The sequence below is a fragment of the Apus apus genome, chromosome 1 (assembly GCF_020740795.1).
Source record: "Apus apus isolate bApuApu2 chromosome 1, bApuApu2.pri.cur, whole genome shotgun sequence".
NCBI lineage: Eukaryota > Metazoa > Chordata > Aves > Apodiformes > Apodidae > Apus > Apus apus.
The window spans coordinates 13,823,233-13,844,957 of NC_067282.1; the positions used below are offsets into that span (position 1 = coordinate 13,823,233).

A 21,725-nucleotide genomic window follows, 5' to 3' on the forward strand; every position below is an offset into this window, starting at 1 on the left:
CAAAAGATGGCCAGCAGGTCAAGGAAGGTGGTTCTCCCCCTTTGCTCTTGATAGACCCCACCTGACTACTGTCTCCAGTTCTTGGGCTCCTGACATAAGGACATGAAGCTGTTGGAGCGAGTTCAGAAGAGGTTAACGAAGATGATCAGAGCTGGAGCACCTCTCCTATGAAGACAGGCTGAGAGACTTGGGATGGTTCAGCCTGCAGAAGAGAAGACTCTGGGGAGGCCTTCCAGTACCTGAAGAGGGCCTACAGGAAGCTGGGGAGGGGCTTTTTACAAGGGCTTGTAGTGGTAGAATGAGGAAAAGGTTTCAAACTGAAAGAGTGTAGGTTTAAATGCAATATTAGGAAGAAATTCTTTACTGTGAGAATGATGAGACATAGGAACAGGTTGCCCAGGGAAGTTGTGGATGTCCCCTCCCTGGAAGTGTTCAAGGCCAGGCTGGATGGGGCTTTGGGTAACTTGGTATTGTAGGAGAGCTGGCGATGGTAAATCCTTATTTGACATAAGTGGTGCCCTTGCAAGGGCAGAAGAGCCAGTGGGGTCACCAGAGATACACATAATGCTAAGCTCTTTCTGCGTACTGGGTGTGCGTTCTTCATGACTGTTCTAATCACATGAAGTACTTGTTCTCCCTGTCTACCTTCCAGGCTGGGAAAGGATACTCTATGGCTTCATGGGCATTGACCTGCACAAAAAGGATGGGTGTAGGTGTTGGGCAGTGAACAGTGGAGGCAGGTATAGTCAGTACTGATGCAAAGCTGTCTCTGCAAGGAATGTATCCCTAGGATCAGGGGAATCGTTTGTCTTAGTGCTGCTGAAGAATGTAGGTTCTCTGTACTTAGTGAAACTTTGACCTTTATAATTCCCCCAGAAGGGGAGGCAACAGCTAAGACAGAGGCAGCTTCACAGTCTTTAGCTGAGGCACTGAATAGGGGACGTATTAGAGAATACTTAGAGAACAAAATTTTGCAGTTCATTCTCTGTCCTGGTTTTATTTAAGTCCTAAGCAAAAGTTTGGATTTTGAAACCAAATAACCCTTTGGTTCTGCCTTGAAATTAAGAAGATGAATCAAAAGTGTCTCTTGTTCTGTTTGCTTTTTTTTTTCCTTCCTCCCCACAGTTTCCAGTCATCCTTCTGCCCAGTTTCTGTTTCCTGGTGTTCTTCCTTTACTATTTTTTTCATTCTAAAATTCTGAATATTGCTTGACCAGAGAGGATTTTTTTTTTTTTTTTTTTTCCTTTTCGGCTGTTTTGCTTTTACCTGCCTGTCTCCCACTGTTTCTATTTGATTTAGATCAAGTCCTGTCATTACCTTGGGGCTGGGAATGGGCCATATTTTTGCCTGGCTGCTGAATGGTGTGAACTTTCTCATTGCAACTGATGAGGAAAAGAAACTTCTTGAGCCTTTGTTGTATAAAGAATGGTATTAATGATGTGATCAGAAACTTGAAAAGAGTGCCATAGGCTTGATGCAGGTAAGGAAAACTGAAATTTCAATAGGTTCTGGATCTGCTGTCCTCACAAAGATGCAGTGCTTGGTATGATCATTTATCTTTGAAATAGTTCTGTCGTTATGAGGGACTCGACAGTAAAAAAGCAAAAAAAAGGAAGGGGGATGTTGTTTTAAAATGTGACTGCAGTAATGCAACATCATCCTGCAGTTGAAAATGACCATTTACTTCACAAAAATAATCTGGAAACAATTTCTCTTGCTGCCTGTTCTGGAAAGTCAGATGTTTTTCTGAAGTACATCCTAATTCCCTGAATAGGTAATAATATTCAAACAATATGTTTATCTAGCTTATTTGAGAAGATTGATTTTTTTTTTAATGGTGGGTAAAAAAATCACTCTGCCACATGTGTACGGGATGAACTGGCTGTGTCCTGTCTTCTGCAGACAAAGATTGCTTCTTGTTATGCTTCGGGTGATATCACTGTGAAACTAAGAAATAAAATAATGAAAGTTAGATACTGCTGGTTGCCTTCTAGAAGATACTAAAACATATCAGGTCCTCTATAAAATGTACTTATTTCCTCGAAACTTTCAGGGAAGTTGAGAGGGGATGAAGCCATATTATTGGAAAGTGACACTTTGTAAAAACACTTAGAAAGATGGAAAAATAGCTAAGAGGACCAGAGTTCTGTTAGCATACCTTCATATGTTGGTTTACAGTGAAGACTTTGAAGCCTGTTATTTTGATAAATTCTACAGGGTTTACTTTCTTGGACTTTTTCCTATTTAGAAGATTATTCAGGCTGCCCAAAGTTAGTTGTGAGAAGTTGTTCCATTTATGAATCTGCATTCTGAAAGCAGAACTTTAAACCACAAAATTTAGCATCCTGTCATTGGCAGCAATTACTGCTAGATGCATCAGGAGAAAGCAAAAATGACTACTTTAGCTCTTTCCATATGATTATTTTCTGGCATTTTTGTCTGTGGAACCGTGATGCTGAATTCTGAACAACCCATATGCCCTTGAGAAAGTAACATAAATGGAAAGACAGCTTTTTCTTGAGAGATTTGTACCACTTGCTTAAATAAGAATAAAGCCTTAGGATTTTAAAAAATATTTTCCCCTTTCTTTCCCTCTTATATGGCTTAATATTTTTCTTTGGCTTATATTTGAAGGCAGTTTTGAGCAAAGACTCATTCACAGTTGTAACAAAATTCAAAGCTTGCTTAGAAATCAGTTATTTCTTCTCATCACCTTAGAGCTTGTCCTTGCAAAACATAAAGCAAAGGAACTGCTAAACCTGTTGGCATAAGTAATGCATTTCTTCTAATATGTTGACTTTCAAATTTTTACATTAATATTTTTCATAGTTCTTGGAAATATTTGTTGTTGCACTTAAACAGGAGAAACAAGATATTTTTTTGGGGGCAGTTTCTTTCTGCTTCATGTACTAAAGTAAATTTTGTGGTTGATTGAAGAATTTTTTTGTTTGAGACTGATATTTGCACATTTCAGGAAAGTCAGCTTGTGAAATTTTTTTTTTTTTAAATACACGAGAATCTTAAGACACAGGTTCTTTTCCTTTGTTTTTTACCAGCTCATGACCTGCTGCTCAGTTTGGTCTGTGCCTCCTTTAATGACTACTTATTTCAGTGACACACTATATAAGAATAATACCTTATCACTACAAGTTCAATCCAGATAACAGGCTGATTTGATCTTAAAATATAATGGTGACCAGGATGTTCTTTTTCTTTGTTTTCTTTTCAGCCCAGTCCCTGAAAGAGTTTGCTCGGCTCCTCATTGCTGTTGAAGAGGAGAGGAGACGACTGGTAAGTCTGCTGTCAATAATGTTTGTGTTGGGCCCCTTTTTTATATAAAATAGTACTTTTTTTTCTACTCTTTTTGAAGTGCTTTTTAAATTTATTTATTTATTTATTTGTGTTGTAAATGTTAAGTATTTAATAAGAATAACTTGGTTCTACAAAGGCAGAAATGTGCAGAATACTTTTGCATCAATTTAAAAGCTTTTTTGTCACAGTCTCCTCCATCCTCACTCCCCGCCCCAAAATAACCTTTGAATCCTCCTGTACCTTTCCATTCCCCCATCTGGTCATATGAGTCACAGGGCAGAGTAATAAAGTAAACTGTAGACAGAGAATTTATAGTGGAAATGTGGATCAGTATTAGATTTAATGAAATACTGAGTGTTGCCCAGTGAATGTATACTAATAATACAATAATATGATAAATAAGTAGTTAGATGAGAAACCAAGGTTAATCACCTTTGAGAAACTCTTGCAGAATGCATTATAGATCAGATTTGTCAGGTATGTCCTCTGTTCTGGTATTCTTGTTCTCTTTCTTTCCAGACAGATGAATCTGCAGTATGCTTACATTTATATTTCTATTGAGATGTATCTTTGTTAAAGAAGTTGTAAGTGTATTCTTGTACAAGCATTTTAAAAAAAAAAATCCACATAAGCAATGAAACTACTTTTTTTCTTCTTTGGAAGTTAATAATGAATAAAGAGTGAAGTAAGGATTAGCCACACTAGAGAGGTGTTTAAATATTGTGAAAGTATAACTAGCTCAAATCCATCCAATGACTGTGTCTGTCCTTGTTTTCCTTCCTCTTAGTAGTACTTAAGGAGGTGAGGAAAAGGATTTTCTGACTCAGATTGGAGCTAATTTATTAATCCAGGAAGAGGCTTACATAAAGTCTTCTTATTCCTAGGAGTAAACAACCACAGATTTGGTCTTCCACTGTTTCTGTTTATATAAATATTTTGAAGTGGCAAAATCATAACATTTTATATGGTACAGTTGCATAATTAATATTACCTAAACCTGTACAAGATTTTTACTTTATGCTAAAGGAGTAATTCCTTTTTTTACTTTTGGAAGTTTCGAGCCTTTCTGTGGTTTATAATTTCATATTTCCATATAGTATTTTACTCTGTATCTTGCAGGAAGGCCATTAGAGTAAAAGAGGGGAAACTATTAATTGAGTGAACAAAGACCAGGCAGATACTTTTTTTTATATTTCAGTGTGATTTCAGTGGGAATACATGGATTGTATAGTGAGCTTTTGGATCACAGTGCAGTCAGAGACTTGAGTGAGATTTCAGTCTGACAGAAAAAAATATTTTACAAGTGGCTGTGATTTTAGTAAAATGAAATAATCAAATTATTGTAAACAAAATGGCAATAAAGTTCACAGTGTAGAGAATCTACTTTTGATGGGAAAACATTTGTATCCAGCTTTTTACTGCGTTTCAAATAGCCCCATTCAATTTGTTCTTCAAGCTAAATGTTCATGCAGGGAGCATCAAGGACACACGGTTACCACGGTAGTGACATTTGAGTAAGAAAATTCAGCAGACTTATTTTTCTGTTTTAAAAAAGTTGCGTCTGTCTGTTGGTAGAATTTGATGCAGTGTACAGACTTAAAGATGGTGTCTGGTTTTATTTAGAGACAAAAGACAAGTTCTCCTGACATTTTTCCCCTGCAACCCATTAATTTTCAGCTTTTTGTACTATAATAGAATCATAGAATGGTTAAGAGTGGAAGGGACCTTAAAGATCATCAAGTTCCAACCTCCTTGCTGTGAGCAAGGACACCTCACACTAGACCAGGCTGCACAAGCCTCATCCAGCCTGGCCTTAAACATCTCCACGGAAAGGGCTTCCACAACCTCCGTGGGCAACCTATTCCAGCACCTTACTACCCCCATGGTGAAGAATTTCTTCCTAATGTCTAACCTAAGTTTACCCTCTTTCAATTTAAAACCATTACCCCTTGTCCTATCACTACCATCTCTGGTGAATGAATCTATTACTTGTATCTTGTGGTATATGTCATTAATACAAGGGCTCAGAAGCTTAAAAAGAAAACAAAACAAAAAAGCAATACAAAAGGTGTCACCTTTGTACAGATAGGTTTTTTTTTATCCTCCAGTTCTCTTACTGCAGTTTTATGCATGCCATCCTAGAACCCAGATTTTCCTGTGAGGACCAGAGTGTGCTGTGCTAGATGCTGAACAGATTGCTAGCAACAAGAGGTTTCTGCCTGACAAACTTGTGATTTAACTATGAAATCTTCGGAACATTCTTTGCCTATTTCTGAGGAATGGAACATTATGCATACACTTTGATGCCTCCACTAGAAAGACTTCAAGCCAGCCAATTTGCAGATTAGTGGTGGTTTTAAAAAAAGTTCTCAGTTGACTGCAAATCTCAAGAGAGGGCACGCAGGTCTTTTGGAATTCTTTTCCTTCTGCATAAAAAGAGAAAACCTGCAAAAGTTTTAAAAAAAAAAATTGTTCTTTTTGACATTTTTACAAGGCTTGGAGAAAAACAGCAACTCACTGTTGAGACTATGGATACATTTAATCTATCATTAAAAATTCTATTTAAGCCATGAAGTGCGTAACATTAAAAAAAAGTTATTACATAAGCAAATACCGGATGTATAGGAATGTGGAATGACAGATTTACTTCTACTTACCAGCTAATGGTCTTGTTTCCCTGCTTTGAGTTTTATATTACTAATTTATGAGTGTGCATATGAGCGCATGAATTAGATTTGAATGTGTAAAGTATATATCAGCAATTTATTTCTCATCTGATGGCTATTAAATTCTTCATCAGTAAAATTGTTTTTTTTTTTTTTGTGAACACAGAGAGGTGTGTTGGAGTGCTTGCCCACTGAATTTATAATTTGCTTCCAGTGGTGAAGGAAGTAGATTGAGAGATGCTGAGCACACCTTCTGTCCTTCTTGCATAAAGAACCAAAAGAAACTCATTTTTGTTTTCTTTAGAATAAGCTAATGAAACGAGATATTGTGAACAGTATCACTGGGAAAAACACCGAAGTGTAAGGTTAAATAAAACTGTGTATCACATAGATAAATAATCTGCTGTGTAAAGCTTTGCAGCTATTATTCTTAGCAGTAGTAATAATGTGATGTTTATTAGAAGTCAGTTTCTTTTATCCTTGTCTTTTTTTTCCTGGTTCTAAAAAATTGAGTAGTAGTGTTAGAAAAACCAAAGGTTATGCACCAATCATTTTCTCTTAAAAAGCAAATAAAGGGAAAAGTAACTTGTCAGAATTCATTTTTACAATATACTGCGTTATGTTTGATACCTGTCATTTCATGGTGTTGTTCATTTAATGATGCTGTTGGTAAATGATGCATTAAAAAATTCCCAACCAAACAGCTCTGACTCTGGGGTTTTACAAGAAGCATGCCAACAGCATAAAAAGTCAGTTTCATCCCCACTGCTTTCCCAGTGACTTTAGTAACAAGCCACCAGGGAATATAAAATAATGACCTCTATTTCCCTGTGATTTATGAAGAAGAATAGAGATTATATAATTTAATTTCATGTGAATATTTGTGTCTCTATCAAGGAAACTTAGTTAAAATATTTTCCTTCTGCTATTGCTGAAATTACATTGTTTCTGTTAAATAAGTGGTATGTTTTGTTTTTTTAATTTAGAGATTCATGCATTCTTTATGTTTCCTATAGTTTTAAATATTTAGTAAACTTTGTAACAACTGTAAATGTAGTAGGAGACATTATAAAATACTAATTCCTTTTCCTTTCATAGCATTATGCTGTGTTGACACAAAAACAGATGAATTGGTTCATGCTACTGATTTCCTCTTCCTTGAGGTCCCTCATCAATTTGAGGCATCAGATGTGTTCTCATGAGTGTTATGTGATCTTGAATGTAGCTCTCTGATTATTTCTGAAAGTTTACTAAATCCAAACTGAAAAAGGCCTCTTATGTGTTACATTCCTTGCTATTTACCCAAGTTTTTATGGTCTGTTGGCAAGTGATGAGTGGTCCCAAAGCTTTTCTCTCTGGTTTTGTGAGTCAGTGAGATCTGTGTGGTTACTTTGAATTCCTGACCAATATTAAATACTTCAGGGAATTGTACAAAGATTCTGAAGTGGATAGTTGGCTGCTATGCTTGATGGATATTTTTCTTTCTAGTATCTGTCTCTTTGTATGTCATAATAGTCATGCTCCAGAAAGTATCTCATTGTTGAGGATTTCTTTTGTATTAAACGGATGTTCTTGTTGTGGTTCTGTATTTGCTCTCACACAAGGGGTCTGATGCTATCTGCTTCCAGGGAAAGCATCAAAATACTCGGTTTCAAAAGCTGCACTGGAAGAAAAATAAATGAACTATTAAACCCAGCTATCCATGGAATGGTACATAAAATCAGATACTGAAGGACACAGCATGTTCTTGAGCAGAGTTAACCTTTTCTTTATAGTGTGAAATGGGTTACAGATTCCATCAGAAGAATAAGCAGTCTTCTATCCGCAGGTGCTGCTTATTACTCTATTTATAAAGGGGAGAAATCATAAAATCACAGATACTAGCACCCTGGGACTGCAGAGCATACACCTGGCATTTTGTTTCAAGTGAACACTCTCTTAACGTGAAAAAAAATAGTGTAAATGCTGTTTTGATATACTTGGTAACTGCTTTCAGTGCTCTTCACCACTCATACCAATTTTGACATTTGGATTAATCTCTTTGGTAGCAACCTGCCTGCAAGGGGACAGTCTGAAAGCATATTACTACAAATTAGGGAGCAACACCACAAATAAGAGGGCTTCTTCTCATTGCAATTAGGACTGGGTTTTGTTTGTTTGTTTGTTGTGTGTTTTTTTGTTGTTGTTTATATGTTTGTGTTGCTTTCCCTTTTTGCTGTTTTAAATTAATTAAAAAGCACCTCAAAAAAAAAAAGCTGATTTGGGGGCATTAGTTTTTTTTCTTACACTTAAAGATGGCTTGTATATATCCTGTTGAGCAATCAGGGTATATTGTACAGTGTTGTTAACAACTTTGGAAAGACTTCCTGTATTTGTGCATTAGACTAGTAATTTGGAAAAACACACTTTCTATTAAAGAAGGAGTAAATCAGCATGGAATTGTTTTATTTTGTATAAAAATTATTTTCACTTTGATTTATTTATTATTTTCTTCCCCTTTTAACTTCCTTCTACTCCAGATACAGTAGGCTACATGTTAGATATTAATTGCAGAAAAAAGTAATCTTTTTGGTAAGTTGTATTCTTCAAGACAGGAAAATACTGATTTGAATGGGTTTGAATGTTTTTGGTTTTTTTTGGTTTTTTTTTTGGTTTTTTTTTTTTTGTTTGTTTGTTTGTTTGTTTGTTTGGTGGGTTTTTTTTAATACCGTCAGCTTACTGTCCACTGGTAGTCAAGCTAAGTTACAGAAATCATTGTGAAAATTACTGAAAAAATAGCATGCCTTCATAATCTTTTGGTGACCCCCCATTTTGAATACATGCTATACTCATTTCTGGTCAGAAAGCATTATATAGACTAGGAAAGATGGTGAGACAGGCAACACGGAAGGCTAGACACCGGGAAGGTTTGCTAGAAGAAAACCAAATGTGCAACATTTAAGAACAGCTGTGCTTTAAAGTGCAGAGATTCATGGTTTCTGCTTCATCACTTTTTGCTGTAAATTGCTCCTGGAAATCTTTGGACAAGCATGGACTAGTGTTGGAGAGCTTAGTAGAGCATCTTTGCCCTCACTGCCTTTCTACTGTCTTTTCATCCTCCTGGAATTTGTCTCAGAGCCCAGACTGTGAGAAGCCTAAGTTTTGTCTATACAAGTGAAATTTGCCTAACCTATTATTGCTTGTACACTGTAGTCATCTACATTTTTTCCAGTCTAAACTCACATTATGAAAACTGTGGAGAGAAATGGGAACTTTTCAAATATTATTAACCTTAAGTAGATGCTTGAAATGAAATTTACTGAGTGTGGTCATATGTTTCTCTTTGGGACCTGTGTCAGTGTTTACCTTCTAGATGGTTAATTAAGGTGAACCTTTAAGTTTTTGTGGAAGATGCTAATTTATTAAATTTATTTGAGTTTATAGATTATTTTTTGCTTGTTTTTCTTTTGTCTCTTCTGGAGAAAAAGATGGCCTTTCATTACATAACATCTGTATTATCCCTTTTAAAACATGTAATACTTTCTTGCTGAGGCTTTTGCCTGTTAGCCTTGGAAAGTATTGCAGGAGAGGATGTAGGCAGCAGCAGTGTATGGATTTCTGCTGTGCTTTAGATCTTGAATGGTTGGAGTAACTGCTATAGAAAATCTGATGGTTTTTAAAATGAATGGTGTTCAGAACCAGCTTTCTTTCCTTAATCGGAGTCAGCTTTGTGTCCCAACTACTGTCAACATAAAGTTGGGAGGTAACTCAAGAGGAGTTCAGCAACACCTAGAAGAATGTCTTTTTTTTTTTCACATTAATTGCATATTTGTAGAGTATTTAATGGGCCATATAAGAAAATGTCCAGTCTTCTGTGGTTTTTTGGTACAAGTGTTTGTGTGACTGTGTAATCAACATAATTAGAGAAGTGATCCAGCTGGAAAAATAATTCCTTTGGCCTTCCCCTCACGCTAGGAGAACAATGACTCAAGGCCAGAATTACTATCAAGAAGGTAGGAATTTATTTTATAAAATTGCGATCAAAAAGGTATTTGGACTATGCCTTCACTTGACTGCAGATGTTATCTGTGACCACTGTATCTGATAAATGAAATCAAGAAGCGATAGGCATATTTCTGTCATGCAGACTTCCCAGAGCGCAGAGCTGCAATGTGATCCTTTGGTGTGTTCTTGTAGAGGGGAGAACTCACAATGCAGCTTTCCCCCTTGCTGTGTCTTGGGCCAGAAGGAATCCTGTTTGCTGTCTTTCTCTGTACTGCTCAGTAGAAAAATATACGTGTTCAGTGAATGTTTTGTAGCATTTGTGCTCAATTAAAAAAACAACCCACAACAAAGTAATAAGAGTAAACAGCTCATGTTCTGTTATCATTAATGTAGTTTAACTTCTGACATCTGTATGTATGCATGGACATTTCTGAACTTCCCACAGATGAAAAATGCATCCTAGGTTACACAAGCTGGGGTGCTTTTAGTACAGAACATTAGCTGGCTCTTTTAGATGACACCACATCAGCTTCCATTATTTTCTCAAATAATAATGTCTAGGAATGCATATGAAGCTCTTACTGTTTTCAGTTTTACACACATTCCTAATTTGTTGAAAGTATAGTTCTAACTTCTTTAATAATTTTCATTCTTTAAAATAATTTGTTCCATATTTTTTTTGTGAAAATGAAAAAAAAACCAAACCCAAAGGCATCCTATGACATTTAGTTGTGATAATATTTAAAATATGAAACTGATCTCACTAGAAGCTAGTTGAAACTAGTCCCTCTCATATCCATCTTACTGCCCTTCTGTTGACATCTGGAATTTAAAACATAGGTCTCTGTTTTCTTTAAATTTGCAGAAAGTACTTCTGGAATAATTTTGCTATGACCAAGTAATGCCATTAATACAGAATTAGCTCAAGAATTTGATGATGATGATGATGATGATGATGATGAAGTCAACAGAGAACTTACTGTTTATGTTTTGAAGTGTGTTTTGCTGCTATTTTCTTTTTTCTTTGAAAATATGAATTGTTTCTTATTGACATGAGTGTCTACAGTGAAGAACCATAGCATACACAAAGCTTTTTTGCACTGTCCTTTCCCCATTTGGTCCTAGATAATTCTGTTGCCTTATGAACCTACCAGTGGAGGAAGAGAGCAATCTGACCATTTTTAGAGACAGTCTTTGCTGTTTTCCAATATAGTTGTCATAGAGTTGAATTGTGACATAGTTATGTTCCTTTCATTTTTTGTCGGAGGTGTTAAAGTGTAGATCTGTCATCTCTGCTGTTTTATGTCAACTGGATAGCTGACATCAAACTGGGAGCACTTGTCTATCTTAATGGGGCCAAGAGACTGTGAGCAGGACCTGGGATGAGTGTTCAAGAGGAAAGGAAAGGGGAGTGGACATAAAGAGCTTTGCTAGCTCTGGTCCTTGTTTACAGTACTTCTTAACATTCACATACCGGTAGCACCTTATACAAACAGTATACAAAGCCTTAGTAAGAAGGCTTTGTTAGTTAGTGTCCTTATAGTATTTGCTTTTCAGTTTTCTGCAGAGAGTGGGAATGAAGAACATAAATTGATTTTTAAAAAATAATGTATGTTGCACCAGTAGTAGTGTGATTAATGTAATTGGTTCATTTAACTGTTACAGTTACTCCTTCTTTATGTATTCAGGGTGCTTTTATTAGCCTTTACCTCCCTGTGGATCTGACTGGGAAGGTGCTGGGATGATTGCTCCTTATTACAATTTAAAACAATCACAGGGAATCTTTAATCTTTGGTCTATGAAGCATTTTAAAGAGGTAGACAGATGTTAAAAGATTTAACAGTGCACTGTACACAATCCCATTATCTTTACAGTGCCCTGGTGAGCTGGCTGGGTGCCTCAGCCAGCATTCCTTGCAATTCTTAATTGACTTATCAGCAGTGTCTGCAATAAGAATAACAAGTGATTATGGAAAACCAGTAAAAACAGTAACTCATGGCCAAACTTCTGAAAATTTCTGGTTCCATTTGCAGCATTTTTCAGTTAGGAGGGAAAATTCACAAAATTCAATTGTTTGCTAGTCCCAATTTTGAAGAGAGAGGTAATGAAATCATCCATTCAGTAAAAGTTCAAAATAAGGGGTTAGATGGACAGTTGCTTTCTACTTCTTATTTTATAAATGTCATTTGTTGTCAATTTCATATACTGGTTTCATGTTCCTTGTGTTTCATGCATGTGATCTTGCATTATAGGACAGGAACTGCCAAAGGTGCTTTTGAGAGGCATTCAGTGAGTAATATGACTGGAATGAGTCAGGTGGGGGCTGGGCTCTTTTTCCAGGCAACTAGCAACAAGACAAGAGGGCATGGCCTCAAGCTTCTCCAGGGGAGGTTTAGGTTGGATATTAGGAAGTACTTCCTCACTGACAGGGTGATTAGACATTGGAATGGACTTCCCAGGGAAGTGGTGGAGGCACCGTCCCCGGATGTGTTCAAGGAAAGGCTGGATGTGACACTTAGTGCCATGGTCTAGCTGATGTGGTGGTGTTGGTCATAGGCTGGACTTGATTGTAAAGGTCTTTTCCAGCCTTGGTGATTCTGTGTAATTCTGTGTGATTCTGTGAAATGTGATTACAAATTAAAATCGACACAAGCACTTTATGTACCAAAGGGTATGTAGAAAAAAAGGAGTGTTTATTTAAGATCACCAAGCACCAACAAAAAGAACAACCACCTTTTCACCAGAAAGCAAGTAAATTATGTTTTTTAAAGTCAAAGCAGCTCAGTATTCTCCCTTTGGGAACCTGTGTAATCTGCATGGGCCCGTAGCTACACACAAAGATGTTTTATTTGAAGTGTTCTTACTAGGATGTTGTTTTAAGCTTTGCAGAACACTTAGATTGCTTTTTATTATTATTTCCAAATGTCTGTAGAAGCTCAAATTATTTTTATTTTGACAAACTTTGTTAAATGCATCTCCTGGAGCAAGTGCTTTTACTTTGAGTTTAGACTGAAACAGATTAACTGTTTTGTCTATTGTTTTGGCAGCAGTGCCAGTATATTATGTACTCACTTCAGAAAACTGACCTGGCTAAAAGCAAAATAAACCAGACTATTTCAGCATAACAATGGTTCAGGGCAAAGGAAGAAGTCAGAGCATGAAGAAGCAATACAAGATCAGCAAATCCTGCTGAAGCTGGCATGGCCACCAAAGTAAATGCCTGCAAATCTAGCTCTTCGTGCAACTTTTGCTGCAGCCCTGCTGTTACAACTAGTTGTGATCAAGGAAAGAGGTTATTTTTCTGGTGGTATAAGGAAATTGTAGCAGAAACCTAGAAGCTGTATCACACAGTCCTGCAGAAACACTCCGATGATGGGGCCACAGAGTGTGGTAAATTTAAATATTAAAATGCTATGAGAGCTGCTTCTTTGGATACCTGTCCTTCAGTAAAAGGCTATTTATTGAACACAGAGGTCTGCATTCCTTTTCTGAGTTAATAGTGTGGTTCATCCACCTATTATCAGGTCCAGAGTGACGTGTCGTGTTTAAGGTAATCATTACAAGACTCCCAATTTTGTCCCACCACTTCCTCCAGTACGTTTATTCAAGTGAACCTGCTCGCTTACAAAGTGTGCTAGACCTTTTACTTCCCCTAAGCTGGCTCTTACATTATGCTGGTATCTTTTTACAAGCTAAATGAGAACTTTCTAAGTTGGTTTATGTTGTTTGTCATATTTGCATGAGAACTGAAAAATAGAGCAAGAAACCTGTATCTAATACTACTTCTAGCCTTTTTGCTCTGAATATCTTGTCCTGATGTTTCATCCTTTGTACTGCATCCCTTTCTTAATTTTGTGTGCTGTTCCGAGCATGCTTGTTCACCACTTCACCTTCACCACTGACATTGCTAGAACCATCTAAGTTATAATTTTTGTTTAGAATTTGAGGTGTAAATAACCTGTGAACGTTTTACCGTGTAAACTCTCAGTAAAGCTTCGCATGTATGTGGCTATAAAAATGTATTTCACAGTATGATGTCAGTTTGATTTTTTCTGTAATTTTATATTTTGCATTTTGAAATTAGCTTATTTATCATCATGCTTGTTTTTTAAAGGAACATCATGACCTTTCCCTGTGGTTGTAAGGAATTAGCCTGAGCAGCTACACAGCACTTCCCTAATTTACTCTTCGAATTTCAGTTGGGATACTGAAGTACTGCACACACAGAGTTAATGTTGTCAATAGCATGGACATATAGGAGGATTTTCTGTTAATCCTGTGCCTAGAAAAGCTTGTTTATATCTGAATATTTCAAATGTATGGCTAACCTACGTTTTTTCAGAAAGTATCATCAATGTTTATAATGTGCTTTTGTCTCCTGAGAGGATACGTACTTCCAGTCTCAGAGTTAACAGTTCCTGGGCATAGTACCATTACAAACAGCTCGGCTGACTTTGGCTTTATGCCTGGATATATTCATTCATGCAGTAGTTGTTAAAACAAAATACAACTTCCAATTAAATTCATGTCTTAGCATAGCTTGTTTCTGCAGCACCAGCTTTTTTTTATTTATTTTATTTATTTATTTTTTAAGCAATGCTGTTAAGGGGTCAGTCTTGTTGATACTGGGGAGATACCAAATATTGGATCATTTGAATACTGCCATGGCTCTTGTATGAAGAACCAGACATGGCACAGAAACACAGTATTTAACTATCAGTCTTGCCTTTCTCAGTGTTTCATTTCACAGCAGCTGCACAATACAGTGCAAAGTGATTCCTAATCGTAACAGATAGTCAAGGTTAGTAGCTATTAACCTCACTTTTGCAGTTGCTGAAATTGATCCGTGCAGACCTGCAGTGTCTGTGAAGATGAAAATTCATTTTAATATTGGAAGGTAGTACAGATTGGTCACAAATAGTGACTGCAGGGCCACCTGTACTACCAGTAGAACCCTACCTGACTGCTTAAGCTGTTCTCAGCCTCACTAAGAGCAGCAGGCAGGTATTATATGACTGCTAAAAATTAGTGCATATGTAGTTGCTTAGTTTCAATAGCCACCACTTAGCCACTGATAAAGCATTTTTGCCTCACACAGAAGTAATTGTCTGGGGTGCTAATAGTTAAGACCACTTCCAGTTTGAACTGTTCACCTTGCCTGTCAAGCTATCACTCTGTATTTTCAACAGGGCTCAATGAATGGGGGTTGCAAAATAGTAAAGAAGGCAACGGGGAAAAACTGAGGTTGTTGATGACTTCATAGGCCTACAAATTTTTTTTTTTAGCTCAATTAAAAAAAAATGTAAAAAAAAATGCAGTCTATTTAGTGTTCTAGATAAAATACTACTGTAAACATTCACAGAGTTTGAATAATTGTTCAAAAGATTGTAGGTACCTAAAGATATACGTACATGATGTATGTGTAATTTTACCTGCTTCTATGTGTATTTATACTCATCCTGTTACTTAGTTATTTTCAGAACCTGTTGAGTGTAAAAGCAATGAGCTGATGAAAGAGTGAGCTCAGGATCTGGTAGTTTTTTTCAGATGGTTTCATTTGGGTTTTTTCTGCATGGGCTCCTGAAAAGAGGAATTTTTAATTTTTAATTATTACCAGAACTTTTGAGGGTTTTTTTCTTGTGTGGGAAGTGTGTATGCTTATTACATCATCTAGCTAGTAAGAGGCAATCATCTGACAGGAATAAACTGGAAGAGAATTTAGGCTGAATGTCAAAAAAACTTCCTCAGGGTGAGCCACACTGTGGAATACTTTACCAAGGAAAACAGAAGTGCCTAAGGCACAAACTGATAATAAGCAAAGTGTTGGAAAATGTAATGTAGATACAGAGTAAGTATTTTGTATTACTCAGTGATCATGCGTCCTTCTTAGGCTGAACCATGGTTAATCAGATTGTTGGTAGGTATTGTTTAGTAATTTATTTCAAAGATGCCTTCATGATAATGGGCTAAGAACAACATTTATTTCTTAAAACAACTTGCTCTCTCTCCTTTTTCGAGGGAGGGATTATAGGGAAGAGGGGATAACCTGTAATGAGTATCTACTTTACCAGTTGAATTTAAGAGTAACTTTATTAACCATGACATTTTCCCAAGACTATTTTATGTGAGGTTCTAAATAGGTTGATTTTAGTATTTAGGAGCCTAAATTTCTATGGAGACTTCTGTAGCTGACCATATTTTGTTTGTTTATTTAAAGAAAATAAAATTAAGTAAAATATAATAATTTCTGGCAGTTTGTAAAATTTAAAAAAATAATCCTAGCTCTAATGAACAACTCTGCCAACATTTTCATCCCTCATTGTTCAACTTCCATAGAGCATTTTTGTTTGTTTGTTTTAGTTAAAATTTGGGGGTGTTTTTTCTTATTTTGGACTCAGATGAAGTTGCTTGTAACATCCGAGCACTCAAACGCTGATCTCTTCTGTAAGTCTGTTGCTAAAGAGCAGCTTGTCAGTCTGTCTTAATGTCTCCAGCTTCTGCTTAGGAAGAAGGCACTCACACTCTGCCTTTATGTTTTTTTGAGGAAAGCGTATTTAAAGTCAGTTTCAGGAATTCTGACAAATGAAACTTTTAAAAATAAATGCTGTGGTGGATCTGACAGCTCAATGTCCCTTAAGGGATAATGTGTGCTAATTAAAAAACATTGGGTTTAGTTTTCATAGTAAATCAGGAAGTTCTTACTTTGATTAGTTAAGTGTTTATTCCCTTACTGATTTCCAACTTTCCCTTTACATTGTAACAGACCTCACAAGGAGGCCTCTTTGGTGTGCGTTCACTCCGCTCTGGAGAAGTTTTGTTGACATCTGCACAGTGAAGAAACAGGCCTGGCTGCAAAATTTACAGACCAGGATTTGGAAAAGCAAAGAGACAAAGTAATAAACATACGAAACTGATTTAGGTTGACTCTTAAGTTGGTCTAACAGCCAGAATGAAAGTGTCTGGGAAAGTTTAAAATAGGTTTAAAATTCAAAGTAAATCTTGTTGCTTATTTGCTAAGATTTATCTTAATTAGATAATTTTTGTGACTGTTAACATGTTGAATTTTTTTAAAATGTAAAAAGAAAAAAGCCACCCAAACTCGCCATCAAAAAAAGGAGATTCCTTCACTTAAATTGAAGATTCCCGCCCAGTACAAGGTGGTTTGGTTCTGTTGTGCTCTACTTCTTCTTCATGGGAAGAACTACTTTTCTTGTGATAAAAATTTAAGACCTGAAAGATGCTTGTAGCATAGTAAAGTATCTACATTTATCAAAGTACTCAAAAGAATAATGTATTGTTAATGATACTCTGAAACACAGCTAAATTTGAGTTCTGGATCTGTTTTTTCTTAGTTAGTTCTGTACTCCAATTATGCTGTTTCCTGTGTTTATATAGCTATTTCCCCCTTGATAATATGTAGTATAAATACTGAGGCTGAAATTTTTGTTTGTTTGTTTGGAAAGTCATAAAGGGAGGAAAAACCAGAAAAGTTTTTTGGTTTTTGGTAGGTTTTTTTTACTAGTGGCTCTCTGAAATGATGTACTTGAGTCCTTGTTTGCTTTCATGATTTGAACTCTCAGCCTAGTCAAGAACCATGCACTGTTTGTATATTAATGGTACTGATAAAAAGATAAATACCCAAGCTTGTAAGTACACAGCTAAACTGTTTTTCCTTTGTTGTGGTTGTGCTTGCAATTACTTTGTTTTTTAAAGTGTTCACTGCGTTGCAATCCATGAACTAAGCCTGAGAAAGAAATGGCATCTCCTAGACTGTATCCATTGCTGATTTATGTCTGTCTTCTAAATATTTTCAGAGGTTTGCTAAAGAAAAAAAAAGAAGAAAGCAAATTGAGTTTTTTTGTTTATTTTGTGGGGTTTTTTTCTTTAACACAAGATAGTCATAAAATGGTCCCATCTATGTAGAAGATAATTCTGCTGACACAACTAAGCAGCAAGACTAAGGCAGAAAGAAGCTACGGAGTTTCCAGCTCATGTTGTAAGTGACAGTAGCAACAAAAACCTCAATGAGCACTTACCACCTCAAGGGAAAAAAGGAATACGGGACACAAAGAAATGAGAAGTTCTTTTTAAGTGTGTCCTTGTGCAGTGAAGGAGAAGGTGGGATGCATGGTCTTTATGTGAAAGGGTGCTTAAGAAAAAAGAATCACTAGTATATCCTGAAAAGAGGTGGAATGAAATCACAGGAGATACCAAAATGGAGCCCCAGATGTGTGCAGCAAACTTGTCGCAGTATATTATCCTCTAGAGGGCTTTTATAATCAATTACAAGGGATAATTCAGTTGGGTTTTTCCCCCTTCCTTTTTTACTTATTGGCCATTAGCTTCTGTTAATCTGTTTAAAACTCCTGTAGGGTGTAGGTGTGAATATTTTTCACATAAATTAAAAATTATGGGGGGTGGGAACCTTAATCTACAATGCTTTCTGCATTTGACTTTTACTTTACAATGTTCAATGTGTGTAGTGTTCAAGTTTTCATAAGGAACCAGGTTCTTTGTAGTTTCCACTCACTGCTCCTACTGTTTTGGTGAAGTCTCTGGGTGTCAGTGTGCCCAGAACTGCAGAGTCACAGAATCAGGGAATTGTCCCAGTTGGAAAAGACCTCTTTAAGATCACCAAGTCCAACCTCAACCCAGAAAAAAACACCGTGCCCATTAGAGCATGTCCAGAAGTGCCACGTCTACATGTTTTTTACCTCCAGGTTTGGTGACTTAACCAGCTCCCTTGGAGCCTATTGCAGTGCCTGACTAGTCTTATGGTAAAGAAATTCATCATAATATCTAGTTTAAACCTCCCCTGGCACAACTTCAGGCTGTTTCATCATTATTTACTTGGGAGAAGGGTCCTTCACTGCCTGTTCAGGAAAATGTATTTGGTAATGTTTAACATTGTGTTATGCTAAGTCAGTCTATTTAAAACCCCAAATCAAGGAAGTAAGTGAAAAAGAACCAGTTCATGCCTTTTGGCTTCTGATTTGTGAGTGCACTGAAAATGAGACACTTCAATGCTTCATAAAACTTTTATTATCAGTACCTAGAACAGGAATTTTCTGAAATGTATTCATAGGAGAATTTTCTAGTGGATCAACACATCTTAGAGTCTGACCATGAATATACTTTACCTCCTTATTGGCCAACAACTGTTTTGAAGTGTTTTCTCCCTTCTGTGAATTTTATGTAGCAACATCAGAGTCCTTCCTCCACATTAATTAGACACAGATTTAAACATCTTGCCCTTCAGATTCCTAATCTTAACTCTTTGTAGCTGAGCTGCAGGAGTGATCACGAGTCCCTCTCTAAGCACTCCCTAGGCACATTTGGTATTTTCACCATGAGTTCATACATCCTAGGTTCAGTATTACTTTTTGAATATTAGGAATCTTGAGTTCTGCTATTTTGCCTTTATCACACAACAGAAGCTACATTAGTTAGAAGAAGATTAGTGCTGTATGAACTCTCTGGCTGTTAAAGATTACTGACAGGTTTATAGCTTTTCTTGTTTATTTAAAACTCAGTTCTTAGAATGTACTATAATGTGTGTTTCCTAAAATGGATCTAGGTGCCCTATTTTAGATATACAGCTTTGGCCTTAGAACCTGAATTAAAGGTGGCTTAATAAAGGTTGTGTTACAGGAATTTAGTTTACAATTCTGTTGATCCACAGGTTGCTTGAAGGAGACATGACATGCTTCCTTTTCTGATTGGTTCAGTGGTGCTGTCAGTAATTAAACAAATATTTTACGCTGTTGCTAAGGTAGTAGTCCTCTAAACACCTGCAGGGAGATTTCTGAGCAACCCTGAATAACTCTTAGATAATTTCCTACCCGTAACCACTACACTCAAGAATCATCAACACCTTAAATTTTGCTCGGAAGCTAACAAGAGACCATGTAAAAAAGGTTCGAGCATCCATACTCAGTGCATAATTCTATCAGCCTTTGCATGTCATCTCCCAGAGCAAATTATAGAGCCTAGGTAGGAGTTGAGAATGTCTGAATAGCCACGATGTCTGAATAGCCACGATGTCTGAACTCCATGATTGTAGAGAAGGCTGACATCCTCAGGTTTCCTATCAGTGCATGAATGCTGCAGGTTTATTTTTCTGTTGCTGCTTAAAAACCTGGGAGCAGTGGCTGACACGGTAGGGCAGGGGCTGGCTTGCACAGAAATTCAGCAAAGTGCTTTTCCCTGCCTATACTTCAGCAATGCAGAGTTCAAGCAGCACTTCCACCCTCTAAACTTTTATTGCTAATGAGGGCCTTTTATTCAAATCCCTTTCTTGGCAAGGCTTACTGTGAGAGGAACAAAGTCAATTTTGTTACAAATTACTGTGGGAGGGCAGTAGTAGCATTGTTAAAACCCATGTCTGGCAATTCCCTTGATATGTTTCTTTGCATCCTAATTTCCCCATGAAGCCTAATTAACAACATGCCAGTGTTTACATCTTTATTCAGTACTTGTAATGCTTGGGATAGTGTTTGACATTTGGAATAGAGCGTTGACACATGAGAAGACCTGTGCAATTTTAAAATTATTATTATTTTATTCAGGCTACCAAGGGGAGAAGAGGAGAAATAAATGAAGATGTAGGGAAGAAGTCAAATTTTAAAATTAATCCTTTTCATATGATGGTAACTGGAATTTTTTACCCTACCACTTCAACTACATTATAAAGCATAACCTATCTGAATTTGTTTGGGCCTCTTTTGTCTGCAGATGTTTCTTCTGGGGAGTATCTAATGTTTCAACGAACACTAGACTCCTTTGCCAGTTTGCATGCTGTGAGTGGGAGAGGAAGTTACGTGCTCACTCTGCAAACACGTCTACGATTTGATTTCCTTCAGTTTAACACATGTAACTAGTGTGTGTTTATTAATGTTCATAAAACTAGCCATGCCCTTTAATTCGACTGGGTTTTTTTTGTCTTAATACAAACCTTTGGCATTCAGTGTCTTGAGACCTTTAGTCACTACTAGTACAGTCTCATTTTTATTGCTTAGAAAACTGCTGGTTTTCATTTCTCCATTTCATTTCCTTGTTTATATTGTAAAATGAATTGTATTGCCTTTCTTGAAAACTATTTATTTGTATTTTAATTATTTGTAGTTGATAACAGCTTCAATTGTGCATAGAGTAAAGATATTTTTAAAGTCTGTAGTAAAACCTTAAAGACATTTTTAGAGGTTAGTATCATGTGATTTTCCTATTGTAATCTGATTTTATAAAATACTGTTGAATAGGATAGTAGCAGGAAAAGATACGGTCTGACCTTATTTGGGTCACATATTTGAGTTATTTCACTTAACCTACCTCTTCAGTCACCTATCTGAAAAAAAAAAAAACTTGCAGTCTTTTAAGATTTGCAATAAAATAAAGTTTTATAAGAAAATAAGAATGTCTGACTTGATACATATACACATGTACACATAATGTGTGCATGTATAGAAGGAATATGACTGTTTTTCCATAGTCCATTTTCATAAGACTTTGTTTTGTGCATCTTGAAGAGGTAAAATAGAGGTAACATAAAGGTGTTTGTAGCACCTTTATGTGAACTCTTTTATATCTTACAGCAGTTCACAGTGCTTGAAAGGGGTGTAATATTCCTCCAAAAACAGATGGCATTGCATTATATGGTGTAAATAATTTTTAAGGCTCTCCATAAAACGTATTAGACATCTCATTGCCACTACATGTTATCAGAAGCAGTTTTTTTCACTGGGTATGTGACAGGTTTGTAACCTT

General features: G+C 36.5%; 1 protein-coding gene across 2 annotated transcripts in view; it reads left to right on the forward strand.

Moving 5' to 3' along the window:
• The window catches only part of ARHGAP42 (Rho GTPase activating protein 42), a 158,302-nt gene that overhangs the window by 56,059 nt on the left and 80,518 nt on the right, over positions 1-21,725 (forward strand). For both annotated transcript variants that reach the window (XM_051609081.1, XM_051609092.1), the window contains one exon: positions 3,230-3,291. In XM_051609081.1, coding sequence (XP_051465041.1) covers positions 3,230-3,291 — 62 coding nt within the window. The remainder of the gene's footprint in view (positions 1-3,229; positions 3,292-21,725) is intronic.